Source organism: Schistocerca cancellata, chromosome 7, assembly GCF_023864275.1.
Source record: "Schistocerca cancellata isolate TAMUIC-IGC-003103 chromosome 7, iqSchCanc2.1, whole genome shotgun sequence".
In the NCBI taxonomy this organism is placed as follows: Eukaryota; Metazoa; Arthropoda; class Insecta; order Orthoptera; family Acrididae; genus Schistocerca; species Schistocerca cancellata.
The window spans coordinates 388136499-388163044 of NC_064632.1; the positions used below are offsets into that span (position 1 = coordinate 388136499).

Consider the following 26546-nt stretch of genomic DNA (forward strand, 5'->3'; position numbering starts at 1 on the left):
TGGTACAAGGCGTCATATCCTCTGCCGTGAACTTCACAGTAGTTTGTAGAGTATAGATACAGATGTAGAAAGATGTAGATGCGTCACTGATAAAGGTGTTTTGTGCTAGTCGTTCCGTCTCAGTACAGCTACTGATTTGCATGCTAACAAAAATTCTTTCCTTATCGAGGAATGGTGTCTCATTTGATCAGTTCTCATGGAAAACAGTTTGGAACGTGAAATAAGATCACAAAAATAGTATCGAGATACATACCGAGCGATCTATTGTGCATCAAGTATCTTCGTCGTTGAGCATCATTGACATTCACAGTGTAAGTTGTCAGACAGATGTAAAGTTGTAAACAAACAGTATGTGCCGCCTCGTGCCTTTTGTTAAGCGCGGTTAAAACTGGTGCTCTGTAGTGAAGCATGCAGGGAACAACGCTCTGGGTAAATTACGCTTTAGTTGTTAGAAGAGTAGGCATAAAAATTTCTTTTGTGCTATCTCACTTATCACTAACAATTTTTAAGTAATTTGTTTGGGAACAACGTTCTGTGTAAATTATCTAGTTGTTGTCAGAATAGTAGGCATAAAAATTTCATTTGTGACTATCTCACAATAACGTTTCAGTAAAGCGTTGACCTCTTTCAGGAAGGAAGCACTTGTCCGCTCTGCAAAACGAAAGGAATTAATTCGAAATTGAAGTTTTTCCGCTTAAATTTACGTGTCGCAGCTTTGTTATGTAAACACAAAAAGGTATTTATATTATGTTGAATGATACGTTTTTTATCAGAAATAAATCTAGTTGCTGCCCGATTGACAAGCTTTGATAAGTTATGTACTCAAATCTAGACTAATGCGTTTGTATTGCTGCATGTTGTGAGACTGAAGTTTGTGTGTTGGTAGATTGACACAGTTTGTAACAAAGAGGTAGATACCTTCCATCACCTTGTATTACATATCAATACGTTGCTCACGATGTAAAAGTCTTGGGTCTTAGACCTTCCTTTCATTTTTCGATATTGTGTGAACGTAAACATTATGCTGTGCTACTGGTGAACTTTTACCACAATCTTTATTGGGCTCTCACATTCGTCGGCTTCTCCATCAAACAACCAAATTACCACCTTTCAACCTTCCCTAGACCTCGGGCTGAGTTGCAGATCAATCTGACATAACAGCCAAAATTAGGTAAACGAGGGTGAGTCCAATATCGCACTTTAACCGCCTTTGTCTCATTCTGTCCTTCTTCCCCTTTGTGGCTCAAGAGAAGTATTTGATAAGAGTATCATCAGCTTTGACCAATTATGTAATATTACTGCCTGCCGTGACTTCACGATTTGGTGCGTACATTCATTCTTGTTGTTAGTTGGCAAAGCCAATGAAATGAAATGGAAAGGGATGGGGTGGGTGGGTACCTGGTTGTGGTGTCAAATTGGTCTGTTGCATAGCCCATTGTCTGCTATAAGTAATTTGGAAGGTGGCAATCTAGTTGTGACTTTGGGTGACCACAAATGTGAAGCTAAAAAACCTTGCTGTGATGACAGCGTGATCTGTAGCATAGCCCGTGTGAAAAACTTGCCCTAGGGATCTTGTTATAGTCATCATGTTGTTTGTCATTTGTTTCTTATACCAGTACTCAAAGCTGCTTACTCATATTGAATATTTCTCTTCATTCCCATATGTAACAGAAAAACTATGGGTCTTAGAATATTTATTTTTCTATTCAGCCAGTTTATTCATATCCACTCTTATGATATCATACATTTGTTGTAAATCTAGTGTTTGAAATCTGGAAAAATATTCATGTTTATGTTTATATGTATGTGTAATAGAGACCAATTAGCTTTAGATAGATCTTTTGAAAGTTTTGTTATTTGCTGTAGTGTACTTTCTACATTTTGTTCAACAATATTATTTGCATATGAAATATACGTCTACCAAAAATATGTATCGGCTTAGATAACATTGTATTCTCATTGTGTAGGGCCTGTGTCCCATTTTCCCCAAGGCTCTTCATTTTATTTTTAATTACATTTATGTCCTAGCTTTCTGAATGTAAAAGGGCTAAATTTTACTGTCCTGAAAAAAAAACCTGTCAAAGCTACAAAATTATTTACAGGAATATAGTTAAACAAAGTTGGCACTTCTATGGGTGAGAATGGAGGATAAAAAGTTGTCAACCATTTATTGGGCTGGTGCATAAGTTTGTAGCATTTTTCTGTATGTTTAATAAACACAATAGATGCCCATAACAGACTTTAGTCATCAGTAATATATTCTCTGTCACTGTTTACAACAGTCTGCAAATGCTGGGGTAGCTTCTTAATTCCATGACTGTAGAAATCATGTTGTTTTGAGGTGAAGAACTGTTTGAATCAGTAGAGAGCAGAAAAGGTGAAAATCTGAGGTTGCAAGATCAGGTGAATAAATTGGGTGTGTAATGACTTCCTGTAAATTTTATTTATTTATTTAATTTTTTTTTTCCTCAGTATACCGTAATGCGGGTGGGCATTATCACGGAGTAGCATCACTTCATGCAGTCTTCCTAGTCATTATTCTTGGATTTCGTCTGCAAAATGTCTCACTTGTTGACAATAAATGTCAGCAGGTGTGGTTACACCTCAGGGAAACAATTCATAGTGCACCACCCCATCTCTGTTTCTCCAGATGCATAACATTGTATTTCGTGTATGTGTGCAGGTCCCCCCCCCCCCCCCCCCCTCTTCTCTGTTCTGCTTATTTACTTTCCTCAATGTATCATGTGCCTCCCACATCAATAAGTGGCATTCAGTCTTGTGATGGGAGTGGTCATAATGTTCTCGCTAATGTGTGTGTATATTGATAACAGAAATGTCGACAGCAAAAGCAGAATGTGAAGGCCATCCATAAAATTTGATTAATTCTCATGTTAGCATTACAACCTCAAATCCATGTTCATTGGCCCCCACATAAATTCTCCCATTGATTGCCTCCAGCTTTACATGGAGACACATTTCCATTATCCTGCTGTGTCATGGTAGCTTGATTGATGCTTGTACTTATGTATATAGTGCACGTACATGCAAGTGCATACACCATCTTGTCTTGTGTTCTTAATACTCATGATTTCCTTAAATAGTTTGATCACCATTTGCAATAGTGGACCAGGCCACTACTCAGTTCCAGTCTGCCACGATAGTCACGGAGCTGTAAGAGAGAATTTTCTCCAACTAACATCACTAAATTAACATATACTCAGACATCAATTTAACTTATATGTTCTTAAACATTGTAAAAAACATTTCACATTAACATCTTGCAGAATACCAGATTAATATTAAAATTGCTAGAGCAGACAATGTTCTTTATGTGACAGATCATCACCCAAGATACAAATCAACAAATTTGATATCTTTGCACAGAGAAGAAGCTGGTCATGTATTGTCATTTGTCGCACTATTCCATGGGCTGAGCTCGTCCATGGGGCAACACCAGCAAGCAGTAAGCAGCCTCATATTGCAGCAGATGGTGATGGTTTAACACCTGTAGTGTTCCCCAAATATACAGCATCCATGGATTACTCTGTCTCTGGACAGAAGTTCCAAGACAGTGGGCTGTCTAGTCTTTTTGTCTAACCTACACATTGAGAAATCTTCCAACATATCTCATCAGCTAAGTTAAACCTTGAGTGTGAAATGCTATTTCATACAAAATAGCCTGTGACACTACATATCCCACCATGTTGGAATCATTCATTTACATGTAGCTTATATTGCTTCTTGTTTAATTTGTGCCTTTTTAATATTTTGTTATTGAGAATTAGTATGACACTTTAATAAGTTCTTTTAATAGTAAGCATGTTGTTGTTTTTTTCCTGGACGGGAGAAAATAGAAACTTCATTATTCCATTTTAGTTTATTCTTACTACCTTTGTATACCTGTGTACATTTTTTAGAATGTCTTTCTTTAAAATTTGTCAACTGCCTATATGAGGAACCAAATTCCATAACAATTTTGGAACTTGTATGACCTTTTTCATTTACATTCCTTTACATCATAACCTATAACTCTTTCGTTTTTCTCCTGCAAAAATTACCATTCTAATTAATGCTGCTTTTCCATTTGGAGGGTGCTTTTAGAAAACTGTCTCTTATTTTTTTTTATAAGAACCGACATATTATCTTTCTTCAGAGAGGGAGGTACTCCTTCATTATTTATGATACTCGACAGGTCAGTGTTCTATATAAAATCTAATCTACTCCTTGAAAAAGAAAGATGATCATCCATGAGTCCACCTGATCTCAGTTATGAGTTCAACTAGGCTGACTACTACCTAATCTCCATACATATATTTCACTGAGCATCTGACCTCGTGGAGCATTTGACCTCCTTGTCTGCACAATTTTATTTCAGCTCACATCCTGACATGTAACACTATGGTTAATTTTTTTTTTTTTTTTTTTTCTTTAATGTTTCATATTCTTCCTCTCAATAGCCGTACAGTGTTCTTGTCCTTTTAGGAGTTCTGTGCCACTTTCTTAACAATGGAGTTGCTTTTTAGTAATTTCATATCCCTTTTCTCCTGTTGCTCGATTTACTATTATGCATACAATTAAGGAGTTATCTCATTCACTGCCTTCTAAGGGGCTGGCTTACTTTCCTAGTATTCTTCCCTCCCATTGGTGATGACAGCTCAACCTCAGTGCAATAAGCTCTTTCTTGTTTATTCCTGTTAGTGTACTTGTATGTGTGAAGGGGTGTGTATGTATTCATGTGTTAGTGTTATTGTGTATATATATGTGTGTTACTGTATGCTCCTTAACCCTCTGGTTCTCCCTTGATAACAGAATTTTAGTCAATTACTGAGACAGAATGAAGAAAGGGTCATCCGTAGAAACGTATGAATCTTGGCAGAAGGATGGATAAAAATGATCCTCGTAATAGAGAAGTGAGAAAGGAAAAAAAAGAAAAAAAAAAAAAATTGGAGTGTTAGGATTGAAGAAAAGAAGGAAGATAGGTCCCGAAGACCGGTAACCCCCCCCCCCCCCCCCCCAATCCGCCCTCTCGCACCCTACCCAAGGAAACATTTTCTGCTAAGGTTGTTTACAGTGAAGCCAAAGGGAAAAGTTGGTTAGCATTCCATACAGAACTGTCTTTCCACAGTGTCACCCTTGCAGACCCCTCAAAAATTAATCCTAACATCCCCTATTGCTGACCAGTGAGCAGTGGTTAATAGTATATGTTTGTGTTGTGTGTGTGTGGGGGGGGGGGTCAAACAGCGATGTCGTCGGTACCATTGGATTAGGGAAGGATGGGGAAGGATGTTCAAAGGAACCATCCGCCATTTGCCTCAAGCGATTTAGGGAAATCATGGAAAACCTAAATCGCAATGGCCAGATGCGGGTTTGAACCGTCATCCTCCAGAATTCGAGTCCAGTGTGCTAACCACTGCGCCATCTCGCTCGGTAGGGGGGGTGGGTGTGAGGCCTGTGTTCTTGAACTCTCAAGACTCTAAACCACTAGTCTTAACTCTTTTATTTCTTATGTTCGCTATCTCCTCTACGAAATGTGTGTAAAACCAACTCCACATATGTACATTGTGTAAAGGATAAATAAAAGGTCCCCATACAAAGGCACCGAAAGTTGGTGTCCTACACCTGTCAAGACATTGTAATGATTATGTACTTTTGTACGTGTATTGTAAGTAATAATATAGGTATAGTAATTGTGTAAGTATAGCAATTTAATGATGATAGAATAGTAAGAGAATGGAAGAATCATTTTAGGGGGAAAAAGGAAAAGTAGCAGTATTGCATTAATTAACTCTGGGGCCTTGCATACATCATGATGCATAGACCATAGTCCCTCTGAGGTTTCAATGAATTTACAATGTTTCAACGTATTTTGATATACTATCTTGTTGGAATTCTCCTGACATTGAGAATACTCGTAAAAAAATGTGTAGGGTGTACATCTCCGACCAGTTTAAATTTAGGGAACTGATTTGCTGAATTTGTGCTGCTCCCTAACTGAAGTTGTTCTAAGATTTCATTTGATACCCAAATGCCATTCTGCCTTACTGTTTTCTCTAGCTCTGTCTTTGTTTTCTCTATTTTATCCCACAATGTATTAAATTCTTGTTCTTATTTCAAAGCATCTTCCTCTGAACGATATGTGTTAGTGAATGTAAAATCTTGTTTGTGATATCTGTTGTCAATTGTAGCATTTAGTTTTCCTTCAAACTAGTTTCCTCACCAATCCCTAAAGTCGCTAGCTGATTTTGTGTGTCTTTCATCTGGTCATGCACATTCAGGAACTGATGTTTGTTATTCTCATTCATTTGTACTAAAGTATTATTATATTCTAGAAATTCTTTTCATACATCTTTCCTCACTAAATTGCATAGTTTCTCCCTTTCCTCTCCAGCCTCTCATTTATATGAACCTTGATGTCTTTTGTAAGTGTAATTTCTATTGTTTGTTTCTACTTCCTCTTGCCTCGATTCTTTATGGGCCTCCAAATTATTTTCTACCTTTTCTAAATTGGCCTTTGTATTTTGTATGCTAGCAGACAATTATGTTTCTATATCACTGATTTTTCTGCTCAACTCATTTGCATTACATCTAATTTTTGCTTAAATCATCTCTATATTCAGTTTTTTAACTCATTTGTTAATTTAAGTAAAAAAATCATAGAGCCTCACCAGTGTTTCTGGTGCCATTCTGTCTGTCATTATTGGTATATAAATACATATACACAATATTCTGTTAAGAATTGTGTTTTTGTTTAACCACCGACTCTCCCTCTTGCAGTGTCGTTATCATATCTCAACTTTATTTTTAAACAAATCGTACGTAATACTATTAACTATCATGAAACACCACTTGAACTACTGATAAAATTTGTTCAGCTCTTAGAGTTCACTGGATGTGCATGCTGGACTGTGACAGTGGTGGGTTGTCTAGCATTGGCATCATGGAGGGGTCTCATAGACTCATGGTGTTGATTTCTTGACGAGTATTCAAAGCCAGGTTGGCTGCTTGTAGACAAAAAACTGCATATATGTTAGCTCCCAGTTAATTGTTGTCAGCAATTTGTATTTCATGAACTGTCGTCTTCACACATCTTTGTGTTTTATTGATAATTTGCTATAGTTGAGGCTTTTGCTTTTTTGACTAGTAATAAACAAATTCTTCTTGACCTTGCTTTTCCAAAGTAGAACATTTTTGAATAGAGAGTCAAGGACAACCAGCCTAACTTCTTGCCAAATACTTCATGAATTTTTCAAAACGTTCCTATTTTACAATAATTGGTCCCTTCCCACAATTCCACTATTATTTGCGTCTATCGAAGGGTGCTAAATGCCGTGTCGCAGTAGCTTCATTGATGCTTGTCCTTACGTATGTAGTACATGCAAGTGTGTATACCATGTCATCCAGTGTTCTGAATACTTAAGACTTCCTTAAACAATTCGGTCACTGTTGACAGTAGTGGACCAGACTCAATTCTCAGTTCTGGTCTGTTGTGCTAATCATTCTTCTTCACCTGTATGACACTGTAAGAGATGTTATTCTGCAACTAATGTCACTAAATCAACAAATACTTGGACATAAGTTTATTTCAATAATATTCAACATCATCAGTAACATTTCACACTTCAAATCTTGTAGAACATCAGATTAATATTACAGTTGCCAGAGCAGACAGTGTTCTCTATGTGACAATCATTGCCAAAGATCCAAATCAACAAATTTATTCCCATCTCTGTCGAGGCACCAGTACAGAGTAAGTAGTCCAACATTGCAGGTGGTGGTATTCTAAACCCCTTTCTCCTCCCTAGACACACGGCATCCATGGATTACTCTGTTGAGGCACAGAATTTCCCACATAGTGGGCAGTGTAGTCTTTTTACCTAACGCACACATGAAGAAATCTTCCAACATATTCTTTTGGCTAAGTTAAACCTTTAGTGTGACATGCTATTTCCTACAAAATAGCCTGGACACTGTAATCCCCTTTATGCTGTGAAGAAGTGCCGTCTGTGGGTGGCTCTTGTGTAAGACTTGGGCTCTTTAGAGATGTGGAATGAGTCAAAGTATACATTAACAAAAAACAAGAAAATCATATAATCTTAATGTTTTCTATATTAACAATAAACTATAAATATACTGCATAATAAAACACTGCTGCAATCCAAAATTTAATCGAGTGATTAGAAAGAAAGCTGATACTTTGAAAAAAGCTGCTGCTTTATTTATAATATAGCTGCTGTTTGTCTGCTATTAGTACTTAGTATTTAAGTGACATCAAAATTTATTGCAACATCATCCTTGTATAAAATATTCTCACTGTTCAAACCATGTTAAATCAGAATTTAAACACAAGCTTTCGAAGATCATCATCATCATCATCCACTTCATCAGGAGATGACTGTCTGCTGGGAGCAGTCTGATTCCTTTATAGTGGTGTTCATGCTTGTCATTGGCTGGATGATACCACTTGGAAATCTAAACTTCTATTGGTGGTGATGTCGACTGGAGGATGGGGTCCTCACACACAAATGCAGAAAATTGGTAATGTAACAGTGTGCCAGTCTCCCACCAGGCCCCGATTGAGAGATGGAAGGGAAATAAGGGCCACCTGCAGCATCACCTATCCTTGTAAGAGTTACAATATTTGATTGCATTTCTTTGAAGATGGTCCATCTCAAGTGCTTGTCTTCAGATTATAAACTCTGTCTCTCTTAAAATTATTAATACACATGTGAATTACTATCTCTTCTTTTATTATGGAATCCCAGGTGGTCAATGGGAGAATACCTTTGTTTTCTCAAAGTTGATCTTGTGCCCTTCCTTAAGGTCGTGTTCTGTTATCACAGATTTACCAGTATTTCTGTACTTGATTTGCTGTTTATGATCAGTGCAGCACTTAGTTATGATGTTGATTATCTGTCCTCTAATAATACTTGGCACTTTAAAGTGACACATTGCCAACACTAGTTACTCTCAAATCCATGCTGTCTTTCAGTGGATGCAGCAAATCGTTAGTTTTCTTTGGAGGTTGGAATACTGTAATATGTGCCCGATTTTTCTTGAGGTCACCCTGCTGTTGGAAGGAATGCTGTGGATTTGTCTTCTTCCATTGGATGGATGGGTTTGCCCCTATTTTTACTAACAAATGCAGTTATAATGTGATGTGATTTGCATTTGCTTTTCCTGAACACATTCTTAACGCGTTTAAATTCAGATTCCAGGTGATCCTGTTCTGCATTTCCAAGCAATGTCACATGACCATTGCCACGCTCGAATGCCATTATAAAGGAAACAGACTTCACTTCTGGCAGTCGGCCATCTTCTGATGAAGAATATGGTGTTAATCTTCAAAAAGCTCGTGGGACTGCTTGTCACTGCAGATGCAGTTTCCATGGGTGGCTAGGCTGTATGGAAGGAACTTCTTGGTATGGAATGGGTGGCAGCTGTCAAAGTGGATGTACAAGGTGCATTCAAGTTCTAAGGCCTCCGATTTTTTTTCTCCAGACTGGAAAGAGATAGAAACATGCGCATTGTTTTAAAATGAGGCAACATTCATTGTCAATACGTCCCATAGATGGCAGCGCCGTACGGCAGATGGAATTTTACCGCCCGCGGCGAGAATGAAAACTGTTTTAAATACTTCAAATGGTGATGCTTTCCTTACTTGAACAGCGTGCAATCATTCGTTTTCTGAATGTGCATGGTGTGAAACCAATTGAAATTCATCGACAGTTGAAGGAGACGTGTGGGGATGGAGTTATGGATGTGTCGAAAGTGCGTTAGTGGGTGCGACAGTTTATGAAGGCAGAACATCGTGTGACAACAAACCGAAACAACCTCGGGCTCGCACAAGCCGGTCTGACGACATGATCGAGAAAGTGGAGAGAATTGTTTTGGGGGATCGCCGAATGACTGTTGAACAGATCGCCTCCAGAGTTGGCATTTCTGTGGGTTCTGTGCACACAATCCTGCATGACAACCTGAAAATGCGACAAGTGTCATCCAGGTGGGTGCCACGAATGCTGACGGACGACCACATGGCTGCCCGTGTGGCATGTTGCCAAGCAATGTTGACATGCAACGACAGCATGAATGAGACTTTCTTTTCGTTGGTTGTGACAATGGATGAAACGTGGATGCCATTTTTCAATCCAGAAACAAAGCGCCAGTCAGCTCAATGTAAGCACACAGATTCACCGCCACCAAAAAAATTTCGGGTAACCGCAAGTGCTGAAAAAATGATGGTGTCCATGTTCTGGGACAGTGAGGGCGTAATCCTTACCCATTGCGTTCCAAAGGGCACTACGGTAATAGGTGCATCCTACGAAAATGTTTTGAAGAACAAATTCCTTCCTGCACTGCAACAAAAATGTCCGGGAAGGGCTGCGCGTGTGCTGTTTCACCAAGACAACGCACCCGCACATCGAGCTAACGTTACGCAACAGTTTCTTCGTGATAACAACTTTGAAGTGATTCCTCATGCTCCCTACTCACCTGACCTCGCTCCTAGTGACTTTTGGCTTTTTCCAACAATGAAAGACACTCTCCGTGGCCACACATTCACCAGCCGTGCTGCTATTGCCTCAGCGATTTTCCAGTGGTCAAAACAGACTCCTAAAGAAGCCTTCGCCGCTGCCATGGAATCATGGCGTCAGCGTTGTGGAAAATGTGTATGTCTGCAGGGCGATTACGTCGAGAAGTAACGCCAGTTTCATCCATTTTGGATGAGTAGTTAATTAGAAAAAAAGTCGGAGGCCTTAGAACTTGAATGCACCTCGTATTCCTGGTGGTTGGTAGGTCTGATGTGGACAGAGATACTGATTTAGCCATCACTGAGGTGGAGCTCAACATCAAGGAAGGTGGCTTGTTGGGTTGAGTAGGACCAAGTGAAGTGAAGTGAATGGGGGAGAAGATGTTGAGGTTTTGGAGGAATGTGGATAGGTTGTTCTCACCCTCAATCCAGATCACGAAAATGTCACCAATGAATGTGAACGAGGTAGCGGGTTTAGGATTCTGGGTATTTACAAAGGATTCCTCCAGATGGTCCATGAATAGATTGGCACAGGATGGTGCCCTGAGCTTGCCCATAACCATACCCTGGATTTGTTTGTTGGGAATGCTTTCAAAGGAGAAGTAATTGTGGGTGAGGATATAGTTAGTCATGGTGGCTTATTTGCCACATAGCTATCCTTAAAAGACTTCGACAAGCTGTATGGTTATGTAATTTACACAGTATTCTTAAAGCTCACTTCTGCTAAATAAACACACTATTTACAGATTAACTGAACCCTTTGAGACTGCTTTACGAACTCACAACCAAACTGTCACCTTTCACCCAAACCTAGACCTTGAGGTTTGCTACAAATCAATATTGGTATGACAAAAAAATTCAGTTTTTTATTCCCTCAACTAGTTTCAGGCTGGGACCTATTTTTGAATCATTATAACGTAGTTAAAAATGGTATTTCTTAAAATGCAGAAACCATGTTAAAAATGTGCAAACAAACAAATACAGTGCATACAGATAGTTGACAGTTTGCGTTTTCCAAAATACTATTTTTGACTATGTTACGATGATTTGAAAATGGGCCCCGTCCTGAAAATCGTCTTTGGGTGAATAAAAAAAAGAAATTTCCAACTTTGGACTGGTTTTTTCGTTGTACTGATTAACAGAAGTTGTTGACACTCAGCTATTCCAGCATGCTGGAAGTTCATGCAGATCAGTATGTCATCACATCTTACATACAGTCAAGAAACTGCTATAGGCGCAAAAGAAATATTTGCCATATTCTGTTCTCTGTCTGGTTGTACACATATAGCATCACATGCCACATTTTGATTATGTTAAAACATGAAGCTGACATTAGGTAAGTGTTAGTAAGTTCAGCTGTCCGCTGTTTTCTTTTGGTGCACTGCCCCTTTTCATAGAGTAATGTAGAATGAAAATATGCCAAGAAAGCCACCACTTTCGTCTGTAGGTCTACACAGTGAGAGATGTTTATAAGGGCAAAACAAATGCTGAACTGAACTTCTTGATTACTTTATCTGTGTGTTAACTCTCTATTTTAACTTGTTATCCAAACTGGACCCCAATGAATTTTACACAGCATATTTTATTTAGTGTATTGCCATTAGTGTCTACTTCTGGTACTAACAGGTCATTGTTGCTTGTTTGAAATCACATAATATGAGTATTTATGAGATTAAGACTTGAACTGTTAGCTGTTGACAACCTGTACACCTGTTCGGTTATCATCTGAGTTGTAGCTGCAAAAGTTGAGTTTGATCCCTTGGTTGGTATGTTTGTGTCATCAGAAAACACTAGTTTTTAAATTGCCCTTTAAATTAATTGGAAAATCATTTATGTAGGTTATGAACAAGAGTGGTCCTAATGCTAATTCTTGTGTAGCCCTACATTATGAGTAAGTATCCCCGTTCTGAAGTTAGTTTTACCCCTATGACACAGTCCATTTGTGAGACTCTGTGGTTTCTTTTATGAAGATAAGACTCCGTCCATACAAGTGTCATTTATGCCATAATATTGTAGTTTTCATAGTGGAATTTAGTGATCTACAGAATCAATAGCTTTGGCAAGATTGCAAAATATACCAATAGGATCATTTTTCGTGTTTAGCTTTGCTAGCACTTCATTTGTAATGTATTCATACTGCGTTATCTGCAGAGTATTCCTTTGCAAAAGACAGTGATCCATTTAACAAGTTCTGATCAGTTAAATGAATCGGTATTCTATTATAGGCCACTTTCGCAAGCACACCGGGAAAGACTGAAAAGAGCAAGGGAAACAGTTTGCCTATATCAAGTTTTGTAATGAGTTTTACTGCATCATACTTGAGTCTGTCTAGATATATGGCCTGAGGCACAGATTTATCACAAATGTAACTTAAAGGTAATCCTTTCAAAGAAGTTCAAAATTTTAATGTTCTCCTAGAAACACCATCATAACTATCAGATTTACTACTTTCAAAATAGTCTTGGCAGTTAAATTGACTCAAAATCTTTCACAAACAAATATAATCCATGTATATGCAGTGTCTAATCTTTCAGACATGTCCTAAAGAATAGACATGACACACACACACACACACACACACACACACACACACACGTATATCAGTAAGATGCGAAGACCAAGGATCCAATCTTTCAGTGCAGGTGCTCACCAGGCGCGATCTGTTGCTGGAATCTGAAATGGATGAGGGTTTCATGGGTACGTGAGTCTGCACTATTAATATGCAACAGGGTGGTTATTTGGGTCAGATGGAAAGCATGCTCTAGTGACCCACCACAAAACTGGGCATAAGCCAACCATCTCTATTGATCTTTCCAGTCTTTCCAGATGTGTTCGAGAAAGTGGTTTGTGATACAATACTGACTCATTTAGCTGATCAGAACTTGTTAACTGGTCCTCTGTCTATTGGGATATTCTGTGGATAAAGCAATATGAATACATCAGAAATGAATGCTAGAAAAACTAAATGAGAAAAATGATCCTACTGGCATATTTTGTGATATTGCCTAAGCTGTTGATTCTGTGGATCACAAAATTCTGCTATGCAAACTAAAATATTTGGCATTAGTAGCAAACCTCTTGCTTGGATGGAGTCTTATCTTCATAATAGAAACCACAGGGTCTCTGAAACTAACTTCAGAATGGGAGTACTTACTCGTAATGTGGTGTTCCTCAAGGATCATTACTGGGCACCCTCTTGTTTGTAACCTACATAAATGATCATCCACTCAATTTACTAGTGTTTGCTGATGATACAAACATTAATCAAGGGTTCAGACTGAACTTTAGCAGACCATCTCAGATGATATCCGAACAGGTGTACATTTGATTAACAGCTAACAGTTCAGGTCCTAATGTTGTTCATATTACGTGATTTCAAACAAGCAGTAACAACTTATTAGCACCAGAAGTAAACACTAATTTCCACACAATAAATGAAACACCCTGTGTAAAATTCCATGGTGCTTAAGGCAACTGCTTGCATTAAGTGGGAGAGTCCTGGTACGGTCCGGTACAAATTTTCACCTGTTACCTCTGATTCATTTCGATGGCCAAAAGTGGCTAGTGTCATTGAAAACCATTGAATAGATATAAGCCATTTGAAACAGTGAAATTATAAATGAGTGGACAGAAATTTCACGAAACATCAAATATAAAATTGGTAAGAAACCCAAAATTTTAAAAATTGTTATTTCCATCTGGGTGGCTATTAAAGTAGAAACACACATTAATAAAGTAACTGTCTCAAAACTCTAGGTCAGGGGTGATTGGAGAATAGGAGAATCAAAATAAATGCTCACTACGGACAGATCTGAATTTGAAAGCCTAAAAAATTAGAAGTGGTAGAGGTAGAGTCAACAGCTGAGAAATTAATTAAGACTAGAGGGAGAAGTATAGTCACATATAAGAGATAAGTGGGCAGAAGAAAAGTAAGTTTTTTAGTGAAGAAAAATCATCTTAATAAAGAAAAATCTAAAAGTTGATAAATGAAAGAAAAAGTGAGGGAGAAATGGATGGGAACAAGAGTGCCAAATACCATCAACATAATGGGTATCAATTGGGTGATAAGAATAACACGGTGTTGTTAAAGAGAAGGAAGACTTGTATTTCATGTCCTGTCGATATCAGTATCATTAGAGATGAAGCACAAATTTACAAATGGACAAGGATAGGGGAGGGCTGGCTTAACCCTTTGACCGGGAGGTGTCTTATTGATTATTGGGAACGATTTGTGGAAATCATAAGAAACTTACATTTGGATGACTGAATGAAGATGTAAACCCCATTCTTCCCGAGTATGACTTAAGCACTGCATCACTTAGCTTGAGAAGGTATTAGGAAGAAGATAACTTGCCCAAAAAGTGAAGGCAATTGAAGCCAAGAAAAAGTTCACTCATGCCCAGTCAGATGGTATTTTCTTTTACAAGTGTAGCTTCTCTGTAATTATTCATCCTTGCTGGCATTCTTCATTTGTTCCAGTAGTCTCTGAGCATTAGTTTAATCTGATGGCAAGTATTCAACATTTTACAGATTAAACAATACCCTGTATACTAAATGGCTATGATAGTGAGTGAACTCTTATATAGAGAAAGCACGCTGACTATCTGAAAATTTCGGTCTTAATTGCATTTTTAATAAAAACTTTATAAAGTTATATGATGGGGATGATGATGATGATGATGATGATGATGATGATGATGATGTTATAAAGTCTACAGAAGTACTTTGCTACCAGAAAGTGAGAGTTCTATTTGCTTGAAAAGTATTTAGTTCCCTGTGAATTGACTGTTCCTAAACTTAGTTACAGTTCTATATTGCAGTCCTTGATTTTCTATTAACAATAAAGTGTTAGAGAAGACGAATGAATATTTAGCGTCTGTGGCCAAGAGCTGCAGCAGATGACTATTGAAATGCACACATCGCAGTAACAACTGTTTATTGTTGAATTAATAAACTAAACTAAAAAAACAGTTTTTGGGAATGAATCAATTGCTGATGTTGTCTGGAAGGTGCCTACTATGACGAAGTTCATAAAGCCATAGTACACAGTGGAGCAAAAAGGTGCCGAGAACGATTACCGATAGGATCCAGTAAGGCGAGGGTGTGCCCTCAAAGATGACCCTACTTCTGGGATGTCAGCAGCTGATGAGTGTGTGGCTCAATCAACAGTAGCTGCCGTTGGGATGACAGTGACCCCAAGATTGTTTACTTCGACAGATGTTGGAGGCATGGCTTGATAATGGCTGCAGCTGGTGGGATGATGTGAGATAGTCGATTGAAGTGTGGTACCTGGGAGTGGCAGAAAGAAGTTTAGCAAAGTGTCAATAACAGCTGGTCATGGCGAGGGCAAAGCCTACTTCGATTGGTGGGCTGCATATGTAGCTGGCATGAAGCCTGGAGTATCCGCGAGCGACAGTGTCATTGGGTGGCAGCCTATAAATACCCTCCAGTGAAGGATACTAGCATGACAATGAGTGGGCATGTGACCATGCATAGAAAAGTGGTGCCCATGACTACAGCACTGTTTACCACAATAGCCTATTGGCGATGCTGGTTTTGCGCAACACTGCGGAGGCTGTGTGGGGTTATGATGTAAGTGGCCCGAGCTGTTCGAGGCTAGGACATAAACAGTTTGGTGAGTTGTTGATGTGAGCTATTGATGTGCGATCTTCTGGAGAGGTGACAGCCCACAGTACAAGTCTGTTGTAAAAAGCAGGTACAGTAGAATGAAACATAGTTTACAAAATTTTAAGTGAAGGTGAGAACTTGCTGAGGAAACGTGACATAGACCATCAAAGATGCCTGAGTTAGTGTGCCTTTCTGCTTGTAAAAAATATAGAATAAGCTTATTTAGGTCTTGTAGCATAAATTATAGAGGAAATAAGTTAACAATGAAGTAATTCAGTTGAAATTATTTAGTAAATCTAACTATATTGAAAATATTATCTCAAGCTATCTTTATTTTCCAGTGTCCATTTCCAGTGAGTACAGAGTATCCTGACACATTTGTCCGTGTTGGTCGAGATGGCAAGATTATACCAGGTTTGTCAGTTAATTATTCTCTCTCTCTCTCTCTCTCTCTCTCTCTCTCTCTCTCTCTCTCTCTCTCTCTCTCCCCCCCCCCCCCCCTCCTCCATCCCCCTTCTCTTTTTAGTGAAATATTGTTCATCATTTCACTTTGTGAACAAGCAGTTCTTCCAGTTGTGTGCCCATTTCCTCTATTTTTCATACATTCATGTACGAGGGCATAGTTGTTTTTATTTTTGAATCAAATGTGTTTCATCCATTTAGAGTAATTCATTCCTCATATTTGACCATAAAACCAAACTCTGTTATTGCACATATTGTCTGATTTTTCTTTGTTTGGAATGTATTTATTATTTCATTTTTTAATATAAATGTCTGATTTCATTTTAGTGGTACAAGTAAACATCTCACAGATAGTACAAGACCTTCAGATGCATATAGACATACTGGTTTTATAATAGTTATCCAGTCCATTGGCTGTAATCAAATAGCTTAGGTATTCTACTATGTTCACACATTTTATTGTTCTGTACCTTCTGTTTGTATGGTGTTTTAACATTGACATTTGATATTACTGTTGAGATATGTAAATTGATATCAACCTTTTTCTTTTAATTGTAAATATTCGGTGGTGATTATGGATTCTGGGGTATGTAATTGTTGTTACACTCATACTGGTGTGTCGATCTTTTAATTTTTGCCAATTGATCATTTACTTGTGCAGATTGCCGTTTTTTTTTCCCACCCAAAACTAAAAATGAGTCTTACAGCCCCAACTGGAGTTGATTGGACGTGAAAATTATTTGATGCGTTTATTTGTCTTGAAGTTGTATTTGGCCCATGATGAACTGTGGGATGTCGTTGAAAACCAACCTTCAGATCCAACAAGATAGGACAATTCTTGGAATAACAGAGACAAGAAGCTTTGTTCCCATATTACCCTTTTCATGGGAATAATTCTCACATTCATTGATGATTTTTCAAGATATTTATTTCTTGAAGAAAAAATGCAAGGTAACACTGAAATCTAAAAACTTCAGAGTCATGGTGGGAAAGCAGACAGGCAGAAATATCAAGAGGTTGCAGTCTGACTATGGAAAGAAGTATGTCAATGATGAATGAAAAAGATTTCTGACTTCTGAAGGTATCCACCAGCTTACAGTGCCGTACAGTCCACAGCAAAATGGTGTTGCTGAGAGAGCTAATAGAACATTGGTTGAAAAGGCTCATACCATGATGTGCAATGTTAACCTACCAAAAGGGTATTCGGCTGAAGCTGTGTCTACAGCTGCATACTTGTCAAATCATTTGCCGTCCACCACACTAGGAGATAAGATGCCCTATGAACTTTGGTATATGAGAAACCCTTGTTTATTGCATTTGAGAATATTTAACTGCAGTGCAAGGTTCATATTCCAAAATCACATTTCAAGAAGGGGAATAAAAAGTCACAGAAGTTAACATTTGTAGGCTACTATCAAGCAACCAAAGGCTATCGTTTCACCAGTTGGGAGACTGGGCAGATAATTGTCAGCAGGAATGTAAAATTTCTGGAGGATGAGAATTTCTCAAGTTCCAAGATAGAGGAAACTGAGATCACAAGTGCCTTAGGATTGGGACAAGAAACATTTCTTCAGGATGTCAGTACTTCACAAACTAAAGAAGTAGTTAAATCACAAGGCAGTGAAAATGAACCCTTTTATTGCTTTGACAGTGATTCAATAGAATCTGAAACTCAAGACGAGTGTCATGAGAATCGATCCATAGTTCAAGAGGTTACACCTTGAAGGTCAAACAGAGAACCAATACCCAAGACATGGCCTGATCATTTTACTTACTATTTGAAAGAAGGACTTCCAAGTGAAGACATTGATGTGTAGGAAGCTTTGGAAGGGGCAATGAAGAAAGAATTATCATTAGTTCATAATAACACATTTGAAGAGGAAGAGCTACCCAGGGGACATGAACCACTTAAGGCCAAGTGGTATTAAAAATAAAGCCTGCGACTAGCAGTACACCAGAAACATTTAAGGCTTGCGTAGTGGTAAAAGGATGCACCCAAGTTCAAGGTGTTGATTATCAGGAAACCCCATGCACCAGTGGTCAAGCATGCATCCATTAGATATCTCTTGTCTATGGCAGCTCTTGAGAACCTGGAGATTGACCACGTTGACATCACTACTACTTATCTCTATGGAAATATAAATGAAGAAATTTATGTCATTCCACCAGAAAATTTTCAACTCCTGGAAAAGTATGGAGGCTGAAGAAAGCTGTTTATGGATTCCAAACAGGCTGGTAGGAATTGGAATAAAAAAATTGATGAAGTGATAAGAAAGCTTCCATTCATCATAGCTTTATATGTCGATGATATACTATTATTCTCAAATGACAGAAGTGTTTTGGATCAATTCAAAAGTCCTTTGAAGAGATTTTTTGAGATAAAATGTTTAGGACAGATAAGCCAACGCCTAGGCATGGAAGTTACACAGGATTGTGTAAAAGGAAAAGTTTGTATTTCCCAGAAATCCTAAGCAAAAAAAAGTTCTGGAGAAATTTGGAATGAACGAAGCCAAGCCAGTGTCAACACCACTTGAACTTGCTTTGGACTTTGAAGCAGTTGAATCAGGTGATATGAATGTAAGTTATCAAGTGACAATAGGAAGTCTTCTATATCAACGAGGTTGGTTTGAAAAGTTCTCGGAACAGAATAGAAAAAAGTATGTACATCACTGAAACTTTTTTTATTTCTCGATGTAGTCTCCTTGTAGATTAATGCACTTGGTCTAATGATGTTCCACTACCTTTATTTCATCTCGAAATTGAGTTTCTTCCAGGCCTGCAAAATAGTTGTCAACTCTGGCTATCAGTTCTTTGTTTGAAGTGAATCTTCTTTCACCAAGAAAAATTTTAAGTTTTGGGTAGGGATGGAAGTCTGATGGAGCCATATAAGGTGAATAATGTGGGTGTGGCAACAGTTCATACCTTAGTTCATGTAAGTTTGCCATGACTACGGCATGTGTGTAGGTGCGCATTGTTTTGATGGAAGATGACTTTCTTCCTTGCTAAACCTGGCCTTTTTTCACGTATCTTTTGTTTCAATTTGTTCAGGAGGTTAATATAGTATTCTCCATAATTGTTTGCCTAGTGAGGAGATAATCTACAAACAGAACCCCCTTCACATCCCAGAACACTGATGCCATGACGTTTCCCACTGAAGGAATTGTCTTTGCTTTCTTTGATGGTGGAGAGTCAGCATGTTTCCACTGCCTTTGACTGTTGTTTTGTCTCTGAGGTATAGTGATGCACACAAATTACATCTGTGGTTACAAACCGGCACAAAAAATCTTGTTCGTTTCTCCTAAAACGGGCCAAACATTGTTCCGATATGTTCATTTTCATGTGTTTTTGATCCAGCATCAAGTCATGGCACCTATCTTGCAGATATTTTTTTCATTTTTAATTCTTTAGTTAAAATGTGATATACCCTTTCAGATGGCAAGCATGAACAATTTCATGCCACTTTCAATCGTCAATTCTCCACGACCATTTTGTGCACTTTCGCATTGATTTCTGGAATAGTGACGCATCTTGACCGATCACTGTGCGGATCATAATCTAAGCTTTCCTGACTAAATTTAAATTCATTTGTCCACTTGCAAACAGTTAAAATTTGAAAGAGTGGAGTCCCCCAGTGTATTCTATAAATTGGCATTAATTGCCTTTGCTTTCATACCTTTCTTTACAATGTACTTATCACTGCTCAAATCTCGATTTTTTTGTAAGTTTCCTTTTTCCATATTTAATGTGTCCTTTCTCAACTTTTACTAAAGGTTGAGTCATTAGATTTTCTGTGACTGTACTGAAACAGTATTACGTCCATTGCCTGCAAGATAAGTAATTTACAGGCAATAAAAAGAATTTTTTGTAATGTAGTTTGATTCTTCAAACGAGATTGTGCAATATCTTTGTTTCAACATTGATACAAAAGATGTGAGCATAAACTAAAGAAATAGCTCTCTAGCTAAGGTAGATTCTGAAAAAATGTACCTTAGATTCTGGGGGGGGGGGGGGGGGGGGCGACGACGACGACAACAACAACAACAACAAAGCTTATACCACGTGGAATTTTACATTGCGAAGGCATCACTCCTACTTTGTCTTAATAAAATTTAATAAAATACTACATGCTGAGAAAGCCAGGTATCTATTATCGTAGATCTTAAAAATGCATATGATTTTGTTGACTGTTACGTGCGGCTTAACATAGTGGCAGAAATGGGAATTTATGAAAAACTGATAGGAATTATAAGAATTATCCTGGTGAACAAACAGCCCAAAATAAAATTTCAAGCATGTTTCTCTAAACTCCTTGAAATCACAGTAGGTATTCAACAGAGAGATGGACTGACACTATTGTTCAACGATGTTTTTGAAAAAATAATACATGAATCATGCAGGGAATAAAAACTTCAGAACCTGTTCAAACCTTTAATGATCGGGACTAAGAATATTGGTGTTGAAATAGGATGTGTGGTTGTTATAGACATAGTGACAGATTTTGAACAAGCAACAAAATAAATTAATGTACTGAAAAGTAGTGGAAAAAACTGCTGTACAAATATCTTGTGGGGAAAAATATAAGTAATGTCAAATAGCACCAGATATGGAACATTAAAACACATAAAGGGCTTTAAACATCATCATTACAGCACTTTTGTAAAAATGAGTGTTATTGAAAGTATTTTAAATCCAACTGTGCAATTGCAAAAAAAAAGTGTATTTTGTCACCAAATGTATTTTGTTTTATTGAAACAAATCATTGTTAGTGGACTGTAATGAAAGATCTTTACAATTTGGCTTGCTTTCTAGATTGGAAACAGTTCATTACAAAAGATGCTGATTGTATCCATGGTATTTTATGTAAGAATTTCACAAATGTTAAGAAATGCCATCTGCTTGCACGTTTTTGAGGTATTCCTTCATTTGGCTTTGTTGATTCCAACTTAATCCAGTATCTTACAGAGTTATGCATTCCTTTATGTGAAACGCGAGTCACTGTAGCATCACTACATCTTTCTGGCTAAATATTTCCTTGTGTTTTGTGTAATGTTGCCAACTTAACCACTTGTTTTTCCTTTAATATAAAAATGTTTTCTTCCTCTGTGACTCATCATATGTATGTTATGTCGTTCCATTAATTTAACATATATATTTATTTGATGTGTAGGACAAATGAAGGATTAATGACGGAGTTGAAGATCTAAATAGTGAGGATGTTGGGGATGGGGACAAACTGTGTGAACAATGAGTGCAAAGTAGTGGAATGGAGAGTGAGTTGGTAGTGAGATGGAGAAAAATGGATGAGGAGCAAAAGGTGAATAGAAAAAGGGAGGGGGAGATAGAGTGAAGGAAGAATTTAATTTTTTTTATATACACACTGCTCTGCATAACATAATGCATAATGTGGCAGAAATTTCATGCCTAAGAGAGAACATAATGTGACATTAGCTATCAGTCCACTGTACCTGTAATGTGGAAAGTAATATTGTCAAGAACGTCTTACGTAATTGTGGTTTTATGGCAAAAGAAGAATTCTTGTGCACTTTGTATTACCTACATTCCCTTATTAATACATTCTACTGAATGACTTATACTTATTTAAGCACTCAGTGTCTAAACATATGTCAGTGCTTCCTATATTATTTAAAACCCAGAATTCCCCTTCGTGTATTTTGCTAATTCCCTTTTTTGTGCCTGATTCCTTGTTAGTACATTATCACTAGAATCTGTAGTATACATAGCTTATTGACATTTAGAAAGGTAGATTTTACATTGCGGATGTGTAATTGACTGTGCGCAGCTGAAGGTTATACAAGGCCGAGTGTGTGTTCTGTGTTGGTTGAACATCGGTCTTCCGTTTCCGTGGTCCAGCATGCTTCGGAACAGTATTTGCTACTGTTGGTGGCATTACATCAGTTACTCCCTTAAAAGGTTTAAACCAGCTTGCATGAACAATGTTTTGTGGGTAACTGTAAGTTGATGTTAACTGGTGATGTGATGTCAACAACTTGGTAAGGACTCTGGTAATTTGTCACAGATTTTTTTGTCTTACCCTTAGCAACATAGAAAGTGGATAGGAAAATCCATTGTCCAATTTTGAATTCTGGATACTTAGCATGTACATTGTCTAATTTCTCTTGCTGTTCTGATGCTCTGGTATTTGCTTTCTGTATCTTTTCCACATGTCCTTCGAGCAAATTCCCTAACTGCTTCTCCATTCTTTCCTTCTTTGGGCTTAATAACATTGAATGGTGACAGCATCTTCCTTCCATAATAACTTCATAAAGGGACATGCCCATTCTTTCGTGTGTTTTGGCATTGTATGTGCTTACACGGTATGGAATGATGATATCCCAATTGTTGTGTTGGTCACTTATAAAATAACAAAGCATTTTCCCAATAGTGTGGTGGACCCTTTCTGTCCATCTATTTGCCTGTGTTTGTAATGGGGTGGTGTGTAATTTATGTACTTTCAGCGGACGGCAAAGTTGTTTCATGAGGTTGGACGTAAAGCTACTACCTTGGTTGGTTGTTAGTGCTTCTGGTACGCCAAATTTTAAAATCCAATTATTGACCATAGCGTGTGCGATGGTGTTTCCTTGTTGCTCAGAGAGACTTAGATATCTTGATAAATGATTCATAATTGTTAGTACATACCTATTCCCAACTGGTGTTTTATTAAAGGGACCAATACTTCCATTCCTGCTATACGTTGACGGCAATAGTCTGCTCACTGGGCGCACGAAATGCAATTGTGCACATCTTGTGCTACATCGTACTTTCTTGTCTCCCACCAGGAACATTCAACAAAGTGTCTTCCAGTAGTTCTTTGACCACTGTGACCTGAAGGAGTGTGTCCATTGGCCTCTTGCATGACTTCCTGTCAGAGGTGTTTGGGAACCGTGAATCCCAGTCCAAGTGTAATTGTTCGATACAAGACTCCATCCTGTATGCAAAACTTCCATTGTGTCACATATCTTTTGCAATATGCATCTGAAGCCTGTGCCTTTTGCCATTCTTCTGCATCACGACCTGCTGCTTCTAATACTGCTAACTTTCTACTAAGACAGTCTGCGTTGGAATGTTTCTTCCCCGGTTTATAAATAACTTCAAAGCCCATTTCGGAGAGGCATAGGGACCAACGTGTCAAATGACTTGATGGGTCTCTTAGCCCAAGTAATCACTTGAGAGCATCATGGTCCATGATAGCTTGAATTTATTCCCATAGAGATAGCACCTGAAATATTTTGTACCATAGATGACACACATTAACTCCTTTTATGCTGTTGAGTAATTATTTTCTGTCGGATTAAATTGTGCAGATGCGTAGACTTTTGGATGTTCTGCACCCTTAATATTTTGACCCAAAACTGTTCTGATAGCATATCCAGATGCATTGCAGGACAGGATGAATTCTTTGCTGAAATCATGGTAGATGAATACAGGACTGTGTGTTAATTTGTATTTCAGTGTTTCAAATGCTGCATAGCAATCTGTTGTCCAGTGAAATTTAGTACATTTTTTTCAATAATTGTGTGAGAGGTCTTGCTATTTCTGCATAGTCTTTTACAAATTTGAGAAGCCTAGAAATTGCTGTACTTCCTTGGTAGATTGTGGTGTTGCAAAATCTTTAACTGCAGTTATTAGCCGTGGTTTGGTTTTGATTCCGTGTTAGCTGATAGCATGGTCTAAATATGTTACTTCCTTTAATGTGAAGTGCCACTTTTCCAAATTTAATGTTAATTTAGCATGCCTGAAATGTCTGAGAACTTTTCATAAGTGAATTGCATGCTCTTTGATGTCTTTTGAAAATATGGTTACATCATTGAGATATATTATGCATTGTTGAGGGTTTAATCCATGTAACACACCAGCTAGTACTCTGTGGAATGTTGCGGGGGCGTTCTTTAATCTGAAAGGCATCCTTAAGAAATGCCAATGATCTGAAGGGGTGAAGAAAGCAGTTTTATGCCTGTCCTCTGGTGCAACTTCTATTTGATGATACCCACTACTCGACTCAATTTTGGAGAAATATTTACTGTTGATGAGATGGTCAATGATATCTATGATATTTGGTAATGGATACATGTCTGAAATTGTTTTGCTATTTAAATGCATGTGAATTCATCAAGTAACAGTTGTAACGGGTGAGGAACTCTGTATGGTTTCCTATAAACTGGAGTGTTATCTCTTGTTGGAAACCTGTGTTGTGTGATGTTTGTTGCTGGTAGCAGTCCCTGTGAACTAAACAGATTTTGAAACTTGTCCAATACTGCTTCTATCATATCCCATTCATTTCCTTTTAAGTGTGATATCTTACGGCACAACGCAGTTTGGTAGGCGGCTGGTTTGTCACTATTGTCTACGTCTGACCAATCAAAATCATCTCCCTATAAGGCACTTATGTTAGCTATTAACATTCCCTTTTGTAACTCCTCGTCTTCTGTTCCAAAATTATCTATATGCACTAGTATCTTCTGTACTCCATCAATTGTTGTGGCACAAAGTATACTCCCGTGCACAGAACAATGTGCTGTGTCCAATTCATCATTTTTCTCTAACAGTTCCACTATGCATAGTGTGTTTGCAGGTAAAGCAGCATTAATGTCCACCCAAAGAAGCTTTTCTGTAGTGAAGGATTTTATCCTGCAAATCTACCTTCAAGGACATTGCTCGCAGTTTAGATGATTCCTCTTTCTGGGGAGAGGGCTCTTGTGGCAGAGCATCCTTGGCAGCTGTGTCATGTAATAGAAACAATGTCCCGCTAAGCTCCACTGTTTGCTGCTTGAGGTTGATTTTGGCATGATGTTTTTTCAGGAAATCTAACCGTAGGATAGCAACATATTCATTGCTTACCCTTGGTACGACTTCCACAACCTCCTGGGATCTTACACTCTCAGTGTGAAAGGTTAGTGACTTACAGCCTACTGAACATAAGTCATTTCCGCCTATACCACTTAACTTATATCTTGGAGGGTCATATCTGCTGACATCAGTACACTGTTTACTTACGACTGACATGCGAGTCCCAGTGTCAACTAATAGTCTACGTCTTTTACCATTTATAGTGCCTGGTAACCTGCACTCCGCCTTTGCATGGAATTTTAATGGGAATGCCTGGCTGTGGTTTCGGGGTTCCCATTCCTGTTTAACGGACCCCTGTTTGCAAATATCCCTGCACTGCTACACTCACCAAATGTATGGCTCACACTTTGACAATTTGTACACTGTGACTGGCGACAGTTTTTCATGACGTGTCCCTGCCGGTTGCATCTGAAACAGTGAACCCCTGTAGACAATACGTTTTTTCTTTCCTTGCACCTCATCACGCTGTCTATTTGCTCTAATCTGCAGCTGCGTTCACTGCATTCTTCAGACATTCTGCCCTAACACAGCACAATGTTTGGAGCGGCAGTCCTCACAGAAAGGTATCTAGCGCCCTATTCTCCGCTTCTCGTATTGGCTTCATCGCTGGCTGACAGTTGGTAAGTGTTACTATTAACTTTTTGTATTCTATCCACAAAGCTTTCTATTGTTTTGTTGTCTTTGGAACATGGTGTTCAACTGCTTCCTATGAAAATGGCAACTGTTCTGCTTTTTAAACCTTTTGAACAAACCCTGTTACAATCCATCAAATGTTAATGCATTTCATAACTCCTCATGATATAGTATGTGCGTCTTAGCTTGCCTGATTAACTGTAATTTTGTCATGTGCAACATCTGCTCATCTGACCGAGACCCAAGTTTAGTGGCTGCTGACAAATAAGCAAAAAATTCTTCTATATCCTCGCTTGGCTTGCCAGAGAAGGGAATCATAAGGGTGGCTGCTGATAAATCCAGTATGGGAGGGGTTGAACTAGATGTTAACCTATACTTGGATAATTGATTCCACAATTCTCTATTGTCGGACCTCAGTTGGTCATTAAGTAGG

The 26546-nt window shown here is 38.2% G+C and overlaps 1 protein-coding gene across 3 annotated transcripts in view; it reads left to right on the forward strand.

Annotated features, from left to right (window-relative positions):
- The first annotated feature begins 301 nt into the window (after positions 1–301).
- LOC126092006 (uncharacterized) overlaps positions 302–26546 on the forward strand; it is an 83091-nt gene continuing 56846 nt past the window's right edge. For all 3 annotated transcript variants that reach the window (XR_007521295.1, XM_049907381.1, XM_049907382.1), the window contains exons 1-3: positions 302–429; positions 632–736; positions 16495–16567. Coding sequence is in view for 2 of the 3 variants with exons in the window: in XM_049907381.1 (XP_049763338.1) it covers positions 409–429; positions 632–736; positions 16495–16567 (199 nt within the window). In the remaining variant the exon portion in view is untranslated. The remainder of the gene's footprint in view (positions 430–631; positions 737–16494; positions 16568–26546) is intronic.